Source organism: Abrus precatorius, unplaced genomic scaffold (genome assembly GCF_003935025.1).
Source record: "Abrus precatorius isolate BTA unplaced genomic scaffold, Abrus_2018 Scaffold9, whole genome shotgun sequence".
Taxonomy (NCBI): domain Eukaryota; kingdom Viridiplantae; phylum Streptophyta; class Magnoliopsida; order Fabales; family Fabaceae; genus Abrus; species Abrus precatorius.
In genome coordinates, this window is record NW_020874439.1 from 29373703 (window position 1) to 29387440 (window position 13738).

The following is a 13738-nucleotide window of genomic DNA, read 5'->3' on the forward strand; positions in this document are numbered from 1 at the left end:
TTTTCATCATAATTCTGAAGTTGGTATACTTAAATCTCTTTGATAACAACGTGATACTATTTTTGTCGATATCATAATGTTTTATTCTATTCATATGGAATAACACGGGACTGCTCTACATCGACAAAAAGGGTCTCATGTCATTGTCAAATGACTTGATTGTATCATTCTTTTTCAAATAATATTATTTTAGTTTACACTTGGAGACCAAATCAAAAGCATTATCAAATCAACACAAGCAAAGTATTTAAATTGGTCATTATTAATGAAATAACAAAAACCCAAAGTGTAAATTTTTGTGCATTAAATTTGTATGATTAAAAAGAAACAAATAAATATACATTTATAGGGAGGTTATAAAATTAACATTGACCAAATCAAAACAAGACAAAATGCAATCTTCTTTAATCCAATTGTAAGGCTTCCCAATTTTTACGTTTCTTGGGGAAAAGGAAAGAGGAGGGTGGCGTTTACGTAAATTCAGCTTAACCATGTGATTGTTCTCTCTCAGTTCACACTTTTTCCCAATTCAGGATCGTAAATAAAGCGAAGAAACAATTGCAACGTGTCAATCAAATAGCGTGCCACGTCGACACAGATCCGGGAACAGTCAGGTTAAGCTACAGGTTTCTGTTTGAGCATAGCTTCTTGAGAAGAGGCGACGCGACCACAGCTTTCAGGTTCTTATATTTACATTTTTGCCCCTTAATTTTCCTTGATTTTACGAATTAACCTTCTTCAATCTTTTTTTGGTAAACCATCTTTTTCCAAAATTCGATTTTAATTTATATGTTTTTTCCATCAGCGTCACTGATTTAATTAGAGGAATAGCGTTAGGTAATTGCAAAGAATTTAACTGAATTATATTTTTTTAATAAGATTATTTATTCTTTAATTAATGTTAATTATCTATTTTTTTCTCAATGAGAGCGGCATTTTTCTTTTGTGTACGTTATTAGATGGCCTACTTAAGGGTTTTATTAACATGTCTTAAAATTTATTTCAAACAATTAATATTACAAACACTGATTATTTCTCCCTCGGTTAACTTTCTTGTCCATTTAAGCACCATATTGAATTTCGATTATTTGCATGTTGCCTTATTTAATTTTAACGTATTGGAATTATAATCATTTTTTTTCCAATGTAATATTATTTTACTCATCTACAGTTATTCTTTAATATATTTCATTTTATTTCTTAATAGGAATATATATATAATTTATGGAGTAAATGTTCAAATTTATTCTTACAAAGACACGGGAGACACTTTCATTTCTAAATTTTTTTTTATAAATCAAGAAAATGATGGGCCAATTTGAAAAAAAAAAAAACTCTAACACCCTCAAATTTATTAATGTAAGACATTTTACGGCTTTTTATTTAAATATTGTAAATTTAAAAATATTTTCTTAAATTATAAGTTTTTTAAAACTATTTCTCTATTTAGAGTAATTTGGTTGACCTAATATACTGTTTCGTCAAAATAACTGATAAAAATATTTATTTTTTATAAAAAAATAACAAATTTTACCATAAAAAATGTAAAATAATGAAATTATGACAAGTGTAAGCATTTAGATAATTTTGCAATATTAATGACGAAATTAAGAAATAATTTCGACATAAAACGTGAGAAATTCGTAGATGGTGACACTTGTCATGATCTTAATAAATTTTGTTATAAAAATTGCACAACTTATAAAAAGTTAACAAGTGTCACAATTTTAACCCATTAAGTAAACTAAATATAAATTATTTTAATTTATTCTAAAATTATAATTATATCATAATTAAATAAAATTCTAACAAAATTAACTAACATTATATCTGAAAAATAATTTTTTTATTTACATATTATTTTAAATTACATGTTAATTTAAAAAATTAAAATTATTAACATAATTAAGCATAATAGTTTTTATCAGTAAATATTAATTATAATTATATTAAAATTAAAAAATAAATTACCAACATAATAAACAAATATTTTTTATATTTACATACAAATTACTAATGTAATGACAATACATAATTTACTTTCATTAATTTTAATAACATAATCAAACAAAATCTAATTTAAATTTACATACAAATAATACTATAAAATATTTTTTTATTTACATATAAAGTTAAATTACATCTTAATTAAAAAATAAAATTACTAACATAATTAAGCATAACAGTTTTTATCAATAGATACTAGTTATAGTTACAGTAAAATTAAAAAAATAAATTACTAACATAATATCAAAAAATATTTCTTATATTTATATACAAATTACTGACATAATCACAATATATAATTTATTTTTATTAATTTTAATAATATTATTAAATAAAATCTAATTTAAATTTACATACAAATCATATCACATTTAAATTAAAAATATAAATATCTAACATAATACTAGAAAATATTTCTTATATTTATATATAAATTACTAACGTAATCATAATACATAATTTACTTTCATTAATTTTAATAACACAATCAAACAAAATTTAATTTATTTTTACATATAAGTTATGACCATATTTAAAATAAAAATTAAATTACTAAAATAATAATAATTTATATGTAAATATTAAAAATATTTTTTTGTATGTTAGTATTTTTTTTAATTTTAATGTAATCATAATTGATATCTAATGATAAAAATTATTATACTTAAATATGTTAGTAATTTTAATTAAGATGTAATTTAAAGTTGTATGTAAATTAAAAATAATTTTAGGTATAATATTAATTAATTTTGTTAGAATTTTATTTAATTATAATATGATTATAATTTTATAATAAATTAAAAAAATTATATTTAATTCATGTAATGAGTCAAAATTGTGACATTTGTCAACTTTTTGTAAATTGTATAATTTTTATGACAAAATTCATTAAGATCATCACAAGTATCACTATTTAAGAGTTTTTCATTTTTTATGGTGAAACTCATAAAGATCATGACACATGTCACTATCTACAAGTTTCTCATTTTTTAGGGTGAAACTGCTTTTTAATTTTACCATAATTATTGCAAAATTTTTCAAATACGTGTCATAATCTGGTTATTTCGCACTTTAGTTAGCAAAATTTTTTATTTTAAAAAAAAATATTTTTGCCAATCATTTTAATTATGCCATGCCAACCCAATCACTCCAAACAAGAAAATAATTTTAAAAAATTTATAATTTAAAAATTATTTTTAAATTTATAATATTTAAATAAAAAAGCCCATTTTTACTTGTTAGAATAAATAATTTTTATTTGAAAAAGAACTATACTCTTTATTATTTTACCCATGACCCTAATCTAAAGAGGTTAAATAATTATTTTACCCGTCAAAGGATTGTCTAAAACTAGAAGTGGTATTATGGAAAATCCAAACAAATCCGAGGTCTTAGATTTGAAGCTAGAGTCCACTTATCCCATTCAACCTCGTTCTTTCCGAATCAAACAAAACTAAAGCCACAAACAGCAGCAAAAGCAACATCCTATTGTATTAGTACTCGCCGCGGACTGAACAGAAACAAAAACAAAAGCAACAGCACAATTGCAAAGCCCTCTCGCTCTGATACACATTACATAGTCACCTCACCACGCAACAACGCAGTGTCGTTTTTGTGGTACGTTAATGCGTCACCACCACAAGCCGGAGCTTCACATCGGAAAACAAAACTTGGACCTCTCTTCCGATATCACTTCCTTCTCTCCAAACCTACCAAGTCTCTGCCACCATGAACACTTCTCCAATAACCCATCTCAAATTTCTCCACTCTCTTCACCCCACAACACACCTACAATGACCCTCCCTTACCCTTCATTCCCAACACCCTTTGCTTCAAAGTTTCTAACTTCAAACCTTTTCACTCGTTTCCGTTTTCTTATTCTTCTCCCCCTTCCTTCCCTCTCTCTCTACTTCCTTGTTTCAAATCCTAGCCCTTTAGATTTCTTTTCTGTGATCGCTTTCTCAGTAGCACTCTTCATTTCCCTTAATCTCGCACTCCCCCGTTTACCCTCTATTTGCATGTTCTTCACTCGATCGTTACCCACCAACCTCTCTTCATCTTCTTCTTCTTCCTCTTCCCCTGTTGTATGGTCTATTGGGTCGAAGCCCAATCAAGTAAAGAACAAAACTTCGGGGTGTTGGGTGCAAGTTTATAGCAATGGGGATGTGTACGAGGGTGAATTCCACATGGGAAAGTGTTGGGGTAGTGGGGTATATCACTATCACATGAGTGGAAGATACGAGGGTGATTGGGTTGATGGGAAGTATGATGGGTATGGTGTTGAGACATGGGCAAGAGGAAGCAGATATCGTGGGCAATATAGGCAAGGTTTGAGGCATGGAATCGGAATCTATAGGTTCTATAGTGGCGATGTGTTTGCTGGTGAGTGGTCTAATGGACAGTGTCATGGGTTTGGTGTTCATACTTGCAGTGATGGGAGCCGTTATGTTGGGGAATTCAAGTGGGGTGTCAAACATGGACTTGGCCAGTATCATTTCAGGTGAGTTTTTGTTTTTCAATTTGTGTTTTGCTTGTTCCTTAATCAATACTATGTTTTCTGTCTTGGTTGTTGTTTGATTCCTCATTAAGCATATAGGAATCGAACCGGGTTCCTCTGTTTATTGGGTTGGATGGTAGACTTGGATTAGATTTTTAGCTTTGATTGCTTGTAATTGAAGTGTAACAAACTAACAGTTTCAAATGGTCATGAATTTACCTCCAAGATTTAACTTATTTTGGAAGATATAGAGATTGTGTAATCCCTTAATTTTGTCCCTGAGATGGTAACCGTAGTTACTTTAGTTCCTAACTTTGCAAAACATCATTCACTTTAACCAAACACTATGTTAATGTTAGTGGAAAATCTAGTGGAAAAATACTGAGTGAACAACATTTTCCAAAGTTAGGGACTAAAACGAAGGTTTTGTAGACTTATAGACTAAAATGACCGACACTTGTAATTCAAAAACTTAAGTTGGGGTTTACTCTATACTCTGTAGAGATTCAACATACTCTGTTTAGGTTTAGTATTCTTGTTGTTCAATGCAACAATAGGACTTGGATTTTCTGGTTGAAACTTGTTGATCATTTCTTAAACTATGGTTGATACGGAAATCTCCGTATGCATTTGATTCAAGCCAGTTTTATTTTCCTTTTAAGAAAGCATTGATTTTTCTGTGGGCAAATGTTTATAGATATGTTCATCTGGCCTGGAGAAGTTATGTCAAAGCATTATTGGACAATATGTATACCCAATATGTCAATGCTTCAATTATGACTCCATAAATTACCCATATCAGGTCTGTTGATATTCACATATGTTAGTCATTATGATTCTAGAACATTTTTTGATATAAAGTTTTGGTTGAAAATATGACCATTCAAACTGTCAACAACATGTGTTAGAAACACAAATTTGATTTGTTATATTGCCAACTATGTTTTACAAGTTTAGGGGAATATTGTTTTCGCTTTACTATGCTTCATGGTTAGTCAAACAAAAAATGCCAATAAAATTTTGTTGCGCTATATTACATGATAAAATTTCTTTTTATCTTCTTTGCTTTTATGCTGGTGTTCAATCAGTTGTTTATGATATTTACTGTCAGAAGCCGAAAGGGTGGTTGGTCTAGTTTCTCACTAACCACAAGGCAATTGTTTATTCTTATGTTCTGTATATTTTTCAACTTGCTTGGAAAAAGTTCTGCCTATTTCAAAGCACATGTCAATAGATCAAAGCTTCTCATGCCACATTTTTTGTCAACAATATTTTCTAAGTTATTGATGATATTTCAGAAAATGATAAATTTGCTTCCTGTTTCTGGTTCTGCTAAATATGAAGACTGGTCCTAGTGTAAAGTATCTTATGTCTTGAACAATTTTACCTGTAATATGCATATCCAGCTAAAATACTTAAAAAATGATTGGAAAATTGAATTTGTTACGCCGTAGCTGTGTAAGTGCACTTAAAGCATTGCTCAGTTATTTTGTATTAGTACAAGAATATAACTTCCGACTCTGTTTAACTTTCCTCTTCAACCTTGCATCATTTATAGCTGGAAAATTGAATTTGATTCACATTTCCAGAACCATAATTGTATAATTTCCATTTTTTTTCCACTTCACATTTTTTAACATGGACCAAAGAAGAATCTCAATGGAACGTGGTAAAAGACTGTTATTGTCATTAATGCTGTAGTATCTTAAGGTCTGAATGCATTACAAAAGAACAAATGTGATTGGAAAGTTTGATTTACTCAACAAATATGAAATATATCTCTTTTGACTGTGTTTTTACCCTAACTTAATGTATTTTACTGCAGAAATGGGGACATATATGCTGGAGAATATTTTGCAGACAAGATGCATGGTTTTGGAGTGTATCAATTTCAGAATGGTCATCAGTATGAGGGGGCATGGCATGAAGGAAGAAGACAAGGACTGGGAAGGTACACTTTCAGAAATGGGGAAACACAATGTGGTCACTGGCAGAATGGGATTCTTGATGGTCCTAAAAGACAAAATAATTGTACCGGGTCGCCATGTGCTGTGGACCATGCCAAGGTTTTAAATGCAGTACAGGTGATCATCCTTTTTAGTTTTTACACTTATGATGGATCAATATGCATATAGAAACCTGTACCAAAAATACAGTATATTGGAAAAGAAAGGGATGAAGAAAGTTACTCTTTATTAGAATGAAAAAAGAGAATTAAAAACAATGACATAATTATATATTGTTTTGCCACTCCGTTATAGTAGCTCTCCTTGTTTCTTACTGATTGTTATTATGAAGGACATTCAATTCAAATAATGAAATCAGGAAGAAACATGGACCCTCCCTAATTTTATCAGGCTTGGCCTTCTGCACAAGCTTCTTGGGCCTTCTGGTGGACAATAAACCATCCGATTTCATAAGCACTAGACCCTGCCATTATAAATGTGAGAAATGTTATACTCAATACTTCTCTTATTCTGAACAGGATGCACATTGTGCTGCTGAGAAAGCTCACAATATGGCAAATTTGGATGATGGGGTGAACAAAGTAGCCGCTGCAGCTAATAAAGCAGCGAATGCAGCCAGAGTCGCAGCTGTAAAGGCTGTGCAAAGTAGTATGCACCATAATAATAATAATAATAATGATAAATGATACTTACCCATTTCCTCAATCTTGTGATGATAGAAAAGCATTTCATCTCAGTGTCATCCTCCATCATAAGTTGCAAGCAGAACATTATTAGATATGAGAAAACAAAGGAAGCTGGATGAATGAATGCAAGGAAGAGGAATCATAAAGATGTGAAAATAATGATATCTTCTTCTCTGAAACTTGATTGCTAAGTTATGTACTTTTTCTTCTCCTCCCCATGTGAGAGGTGTTTCCATTTCTTTTATCATGGTACACCTGCGAGGTACCTGCTTGGAACCACTGTCTGTCATTGAACTTGATGACAGGTAGCGGAGCAAATAGGGTTCCTCACTTTTGGTGGCTGCTTTTATATGTATAGAAAGAGTAAGAATAATAGACTAAAGAGTTACTTTGTGTATGGCAAAAGTGCCAAAATGATGGCCAAAGCTTACCGTAGGATTTACATATTGAATTCCAGTTACGAGCATGGTAGTGTATCTATCCAATTGGGTGCATCTATGAAGTTGCACATAAACAAGTGCTATATATGGTTGGTGAAGATTTAAGTGTTAGAAGCTCAATTTCGTTATCATTTACACGAGGAGACTAATGCATCAAACAATGATGTATGCTTATTATCTCAAAAATTGTAAAAGTATGATAGAACATCTATTAATTGGAAGAATTTTATATTGTAGAATGAGTGTCTGTTCGGCACAATGTTATTTAAGAGAAATTTTAGAAATATGTTTTCTGATTTTACACTCTCTTTAGCATAGTTTTTCCAATTAGGTGAATTACTGGTTAAATAGCTTGAGATTAATTTCTATTCAGTATGATTTTCATATATTACTCTAAGATAATTTTTAAGAGAAATAAATAACTAACTTATTAAAATAAATAAAAATAGTTATATATATATATAGTGTGTGTGTGTGTGTGTATTTTAAAAATATTCATACTGGTAAATAATGTACGCATATTTTATTAATATAAAAGTTATCATTAGTAAAAAGTTTATTAATTAATATATTTAAAAATGAGTTTTTTTTTTATAAATAAGACTAAAATAAATAGTCATTATTTCTTATACGAAAGGCTGAAAGAACTAGTTCACTTAATAATAATATGTTAAATATTTTTTTTAAAAAATTAGTTAGGACTCTTCATGTTATTAAACACCATTAGTATAAAAAAAATTTATAAATCTAAGTATTCCAAAATTTCTTCCATATAGATTTTTTAATTAGGTGAATTTTACAATGTTTTTGAAATTGACGGAGTATTTTATATTCTCTCACCTAGAACAATCGTGACGACAGTTAATTTTAATAATAAAATTAATAATTTATTTTAAAAAAATATAAATATTTTTTTGACATCTTAATATAATTTAGAGAAAGTATTCAATAATTTTCAAGTTTAAAAATATCATAATAAATACCAATTAATTATTATTTATAATGGAAAGAAACGTATTTTTACACGCTTTTTTAAAATGATTCATAGCATTTTATTAAAAATAGAATTTTTAGCATCACATTAACTAATATTTTAAAATATAATAACCAAATAAATTTTTAATTAGCATTTAATCAGCATTATTTGTTTTCACCTTTTAGTCTAATTGATTCAATTGATGGATTGATTTGACATGACCATTTAAATAAAAAAATTAACAAAACACTTTATTTGATAATAATAAAAAGTAACACTTTCTAACACTTCTTTAAAAGTAAATCAAATAACCATTATAGTTGCCAAGTAAAGCTGGGCAACCCTCCTCTCCATCACAAATTATTAATAACGGCTTCTTTTATTTTGTTTAATACCATCACTATTTAAATATCAAAGTAAGTACTTAACTAATTAAAATCAAATGATTATAGCATATATTTGCTGTCGTTGGAAAATTATGTGTTCTGTAAGAGCTCCCCTTACAAATAACTTTTAATATGTTATTTTGTGTAAAATAAATTGATTTTAAAATATCTTTTAGAGATAAGTAATATATTTGCTTACCCGTTTAGTAAATATGTAATCGATTTTCCCTTGACGATGAACGACTATTATTTCCTTTCACAAAAGTTGAGACACTTCGAATGAAAGTGATAAATTCTTACTTCAACAAAAATTGATTTTCCTTCCAATACAAACATACTCCTAGATTAAGAAATCTTCAGTGTTTGGTATATAATAAACATAAGTTGTATTATTTTTATAAATTAATATATATATATATAATATTTTTTATTAAAAACACTACATTAAAAATATAAGTGTATTAAATACTATTTTAATAATTTTTTTGTTATTATCATTAATTTCTTAAAGTAAACTCTAAAAATTTAAAATAATATTTTTTATTATATTTTAATACATACATTACAAAAAACCATGTCATTAATAAATCAACATAAAAAAACATGTAAGAAAGTGTAACTAATTGTTGTCCATTAAGAATTAGGTTTGTGTAATCGTGTTGGGTTGTGTTGTGGTGTATGTAGTCCCTCCTTCGTCCCTGAATCAAAAACCCTAACTCTCTCCCTCCCTCTCTCTCTCTCTCTCTCTTGAAAGTTGCAGAGAAGTGAAGAGAAGGAAAAAAAAAAAAAGAGAGAAGAATTAACAGTGATGATTGGGTGAGAACAATAAAGGAACAGTGATGTACAAAGAGCGAGGTGTCTCTGCCTCCAAATCGGAGGATCGAAAGCGAATCAACGACGTCCTCGACAAGCAGTTGGAACGATCCTCTCCTTCCACTTCAAGACCCAAAGACAAAGACCCTCGCTCCTCCAAAAACTCCAACCTCTCTGGTAAGTGCTAACTATCTCTCTCTCTATCCCTTTTCGATCCATCGATTCTTCCATTCACGTCTGTGCGTTCGTAGCAGAGGAATCCGAAACCGACAGTGAAGAGTCTGATGTTAGTGGTTCGGACGGAGATGACACGTCGTGGATCTCATGGTTCTGCAATTTGAGAGGAAATGAATTCTTTTGCGAGGTTGATGATGATTACATCCAAGACGATTTCAATCTCTGTGGATTAAGCAGTCAAGTGCCTTATTATGATTATGCTCTTGATTTAATTTTGGATGTGGAATCCTCCCATGGTATTCTAACTATACCTTCATGTGGTACATCAATGTAATTTTACTCTGTTGTTTGTGAAGTAGAACTCGAATAGTGTATGTGGCTTTTAATATGATTGTGTGTCTTGCTGTGTTTTTGTTTTTTTGTAATGGCTACATTGGTCTGGTTTGAATATATAGGTGACATGTTTACAGAGGAACAAAATGAGTTGATTGAATCCGCCGCGGAGATGCTTTATGGTCTGATTCACGCACGATATGTGTTGACAAGTAAAGGAATGGCTGCCATGGCAAGATTTCTGTCACTTATAACTGTTTAGTGCTTTGTGGTCCACGAGATTGATGCTGTTAATAACATTTTAACTTTTGCAGCTTGACAAGTACAAGAACTATGATTTTGGTAGATGCCCAAGAGTGTACTGCTCTGGACAACCCTGCCTTCCAGTTGGTCAGTCAGACATTCCTCGGTCAAGTACTGTGAAAATATACTGCCCTAGGTGTGAAGATCTTTACTATCCTCGGTCCAAGTATCAAGGCAGTATCCTTATATCTATTGTTGAATTTTTCTGTTGCAGATTTAAGCTGATGATGCAACTTTGCATCACCGTGTCACTGAGAAATTCTGTTTCTATTCTCTTGTGCCGCTTATTTCATCCCTGCTTTTTAGCTTCATTTTTCAGCCTATTGTATAAGTAGTTTGTTTGTTTGTGGAGATGTTTTTTTTGCAGTTTGCTTCCCATTTACATATATAAGCTTGTTTTTGCAATCTGGAAATAAAAAAAAGAAAGGATTGCATATGGATCATAAACTGCTTCCTAAACATCATTGACCATATGTAATAATAACTGGAAACTCTGATAACTTCTCTGAAAATATTTCCTGTACTTGGATACGTTGTCAATGTAGACAAGACTATACTGGTTCATAATGGAATAACATAAAGTAAGATTAGAAGTTTGAAACAATGAATGGTTTAATTTTAACTAGCATGGTTCATAATTTAGATCTCTTAGAAATATCTGATCTGGAAAGTGTTTGGTGACTGTGTAATCAATACTGGATTTTCTTCTTTGACAAAAACTATATATGCAATTGTACTTTCAGCTGTTGTATGCCTCAGGCATAACTTTAGTTTCTCACAACTTGGATGAGTATGTTTAGAGAAAAAGCTGTATAAGAGTTAACAGTTTTTTGGAGTTGTCAAATTGTTGGAAGACCACTTTTCTCTTACTCATTGTAATTCCTGATATGTATATGTGATTTTTGGGATGACTGAATGCCACTATGCTTTTAGCTATATAATTGGTTTCCATTTTTGGTGGACAACTCCTGTAGTTCCTTGAGTCTTTCTAGACATTGATGGAGCTTATTTTGGAACAACATTTCCACATCTCTTCCTGATGACATATGGACAACTGAAGCCACAGAAACCATCACAGGGCTATGTTCCAAGAGTTTTTGGATTCAAAATTCACAAGTCATGAAGCTGAAGTTAAAGCTTTCAAGAGTAAGATCCTGCCCATGTCTCATTTAGCTCTTGTAGTACTCCTTGCAACATCAAGTGGATCATAAGCTTTCCAAACCAGTACAATCTAGACATCCGTTTTACTTGTTTTAGGAGCGTGTTGTAAAGAAATATGCACACATGTGAAGCAAGTGCTTAGTTTCACTTTCAGCTTCAAATTCAAGGACCAAGTGCTTAGGTGCTTGACAACACTTTTTAATGGCTTATTACAAATTGTATTTTTGCAATTAACTTAATGTTCTCTGTGCTTATGTCTCAAATTACAGACCCCCTGCTATTTTTATATTGTTTCATTCCATTACCCCCATTTCCATAGCCCTTGAATTTGTGGATTTGATGTCAATGGATTGATACATTTTACTGAATTTATAGGTTCACTTGACTTGATGGTAAACTCGTCTATCCAACATTAATATTGATTATATGGAATATGAATGCAGAATATGTCCCTGAGGTCCGTCTGTCTCATGGCTGTATGTGATTACTGATTTGTGAAGATCTCTGTTCACAATGCATTGTTTGTGCGTGCTTGCATAAATACTTTCTAAATGCTGAAGGTATTTGTTCTTTCTACTGCAGAAAAATGTGAGCTATTCTCCATTCATCTGGTGTTATGAATGAAACACAGAGTCTTTCAGTTCTTAGGGAAGGGGATAGGCTATATCCCTACAGCTTCTTGTCTCCAACTTAATTTTGCTGAGTCTCTACTTGGAGAATACCCAAGTCGCTTACGTACTACTCCCCAAACTTAGTAAAACCCCGTAAGCTCTTATTTGGCTTCCGCCTTGTTATGAGTTTAATATAATATTTTTTTGTTCCACTTAGTTTTAGTCAGAGCTCCAGAACCCCAAAAAAACCAAGACAACTTAATGGTTATATTGATTGAACTGACCATTAAGTTGGTTGTTAATGGTTATAGCAGTGGAAAATGAATCATTGACAGATAGGTGGTTCGTAAAAATCTAGAACATGATGTATAGACAGGGGTATCGAGCTCATGTTAAAATAAAACTAGGTTATGAAAGATTGTAATACACGGCATAACTCTGGTCATTCTTCCAATGACCTATCTGCTTGGAGATTTGGGCTCATCAATGAACATTAAACACATAGAGACAACATTAAAAAATAAGGACATCAAAGATAAAAGTTAAGGAGAAGCTAACCTCAAGAAGCCATGATTATTCACCCTGTTCGAGACCCTTGATTAATCAATTAAATGCCTTAAAACTTGTTAATTTGGATAGTATGTTCCCTTCTTTCTTTCTCAAATTTAGACGGGGCAATACACAATGGTCAAGAAGTGGCAACCATTATTTTCAAGCCCAGTTGTGATATCCATGTCCATAGATCACAAAATGGATATCTAAAAATCTGTCAAAGATACCATCCAAACAATATTTTAATTAACAATGGAAAACTAATCATAAAATTTTAAACTTTCTATAATGGTGCCAGTGTAAGATGCTATTAATTGTGGCAATTATTCTGTACATGGAATACAACAGTACAATTACGAAATGTTGTGGAACATTTAACACTAGGAAAAACATGTGAAGGGTATAATTGATTAGAATTTGGAAATTTAATTTTAAAAGAATTGACTTTGATAGCGTTAATGTTAAAATAACTACACTTCGTTTGGTATATTTAAAAGCGAGTTAAAAAGAATTGTTCTTGTCTAAATGATCATACATAATTACTTTAATTACTTGTTTATATTTTGTTTCAAACAATTTGTCTTGTTGCGACCTAATTTATTATTGTGTGTTTAGATTTACGTTTAAATGATTATAGATCTATATTTATTTCAACTTTATTAACAGTAACTTTTATATTACATTCACATTTACAAACTTCTTAACATTTTTAAACATACGCTGCAAACATTTTACTTGTGCAAGTTTGTTCTTTAAAGTAATCAAGATATATATTATACGTTAATTCGTGAATAAAAGCGTTTCTAAAAAAATTCTTAAATAGAAGGGT

At 30.5% G+C, this 13738-nt stretch overlaps 2 protein-coding genes across 11 annotated transcripts; both read left to right on the forward strand.

Moving 5' to 3' along the window:
• Positions 1–3484: 3484 nt before the first annotated feature.
• Positions 3485–7876, forward strand: LOC113849856 (MORN repeat-containing protein 1-like). The gene is made up of 3 exons (XM_027480060.1): positions 3485–4507; positions 6330–6588; positions 6990–7876. Exons 1-3 carry the CDS (start codon positions 3633–3635, stop codon positions 7155–7157), a joined length of 1302 nt encoding a protein of 433 aa, XP_027335861.1. The 5' UTR covers positions 3485–3632; the 3' UTR covers positions 7158–7876.
• Positions 7877–9607: 1731 nt separating this feature from the next.
• LOC113849049 (putative casein kinase II subunit beta-4) lies at positions 9608–12767 on the forward strand. Of its 10 annotated transcripts, XM_027478618.1 has the most exons (6): positions 9608–9949; positions 10027–10245; positions 10405–10514; positions 10597–10762; positions 11578–11731; positions 12190–12583. In XM_027478618.1, exons 1-5 carry the CDS (start codon positions 9799–9801, stop codon positions 11706–11708), a joined length of 777 nt encoding a protein of 258 aa, XP_027334419.1. In that variant the 5' UTR covers positions 9608–9798; the 3' UTR covers positions 11709–11731; positions 12190–12583. The 10 variants fall into 10 exon arrangements, 9 of the variants coding, with proteins under 9 accessions (XP_027334419.1, XP_027334424.1, XP_027334423.1 ...); XR_003502064.1 differs by having other exon boundaries at positions 9642–9949; positions 10024–10245; positions 10597–11731; positions 12329–12767; XM_027478623.1 differs by lacking the exon at positions 12190–12583 and having other exon boundaries at positions 9649–9955; positions 10024–10245; positions 10597–10759; positions 11578–12049.
• Positions 12768–13738: the final 971 nt, after the last annotated feature.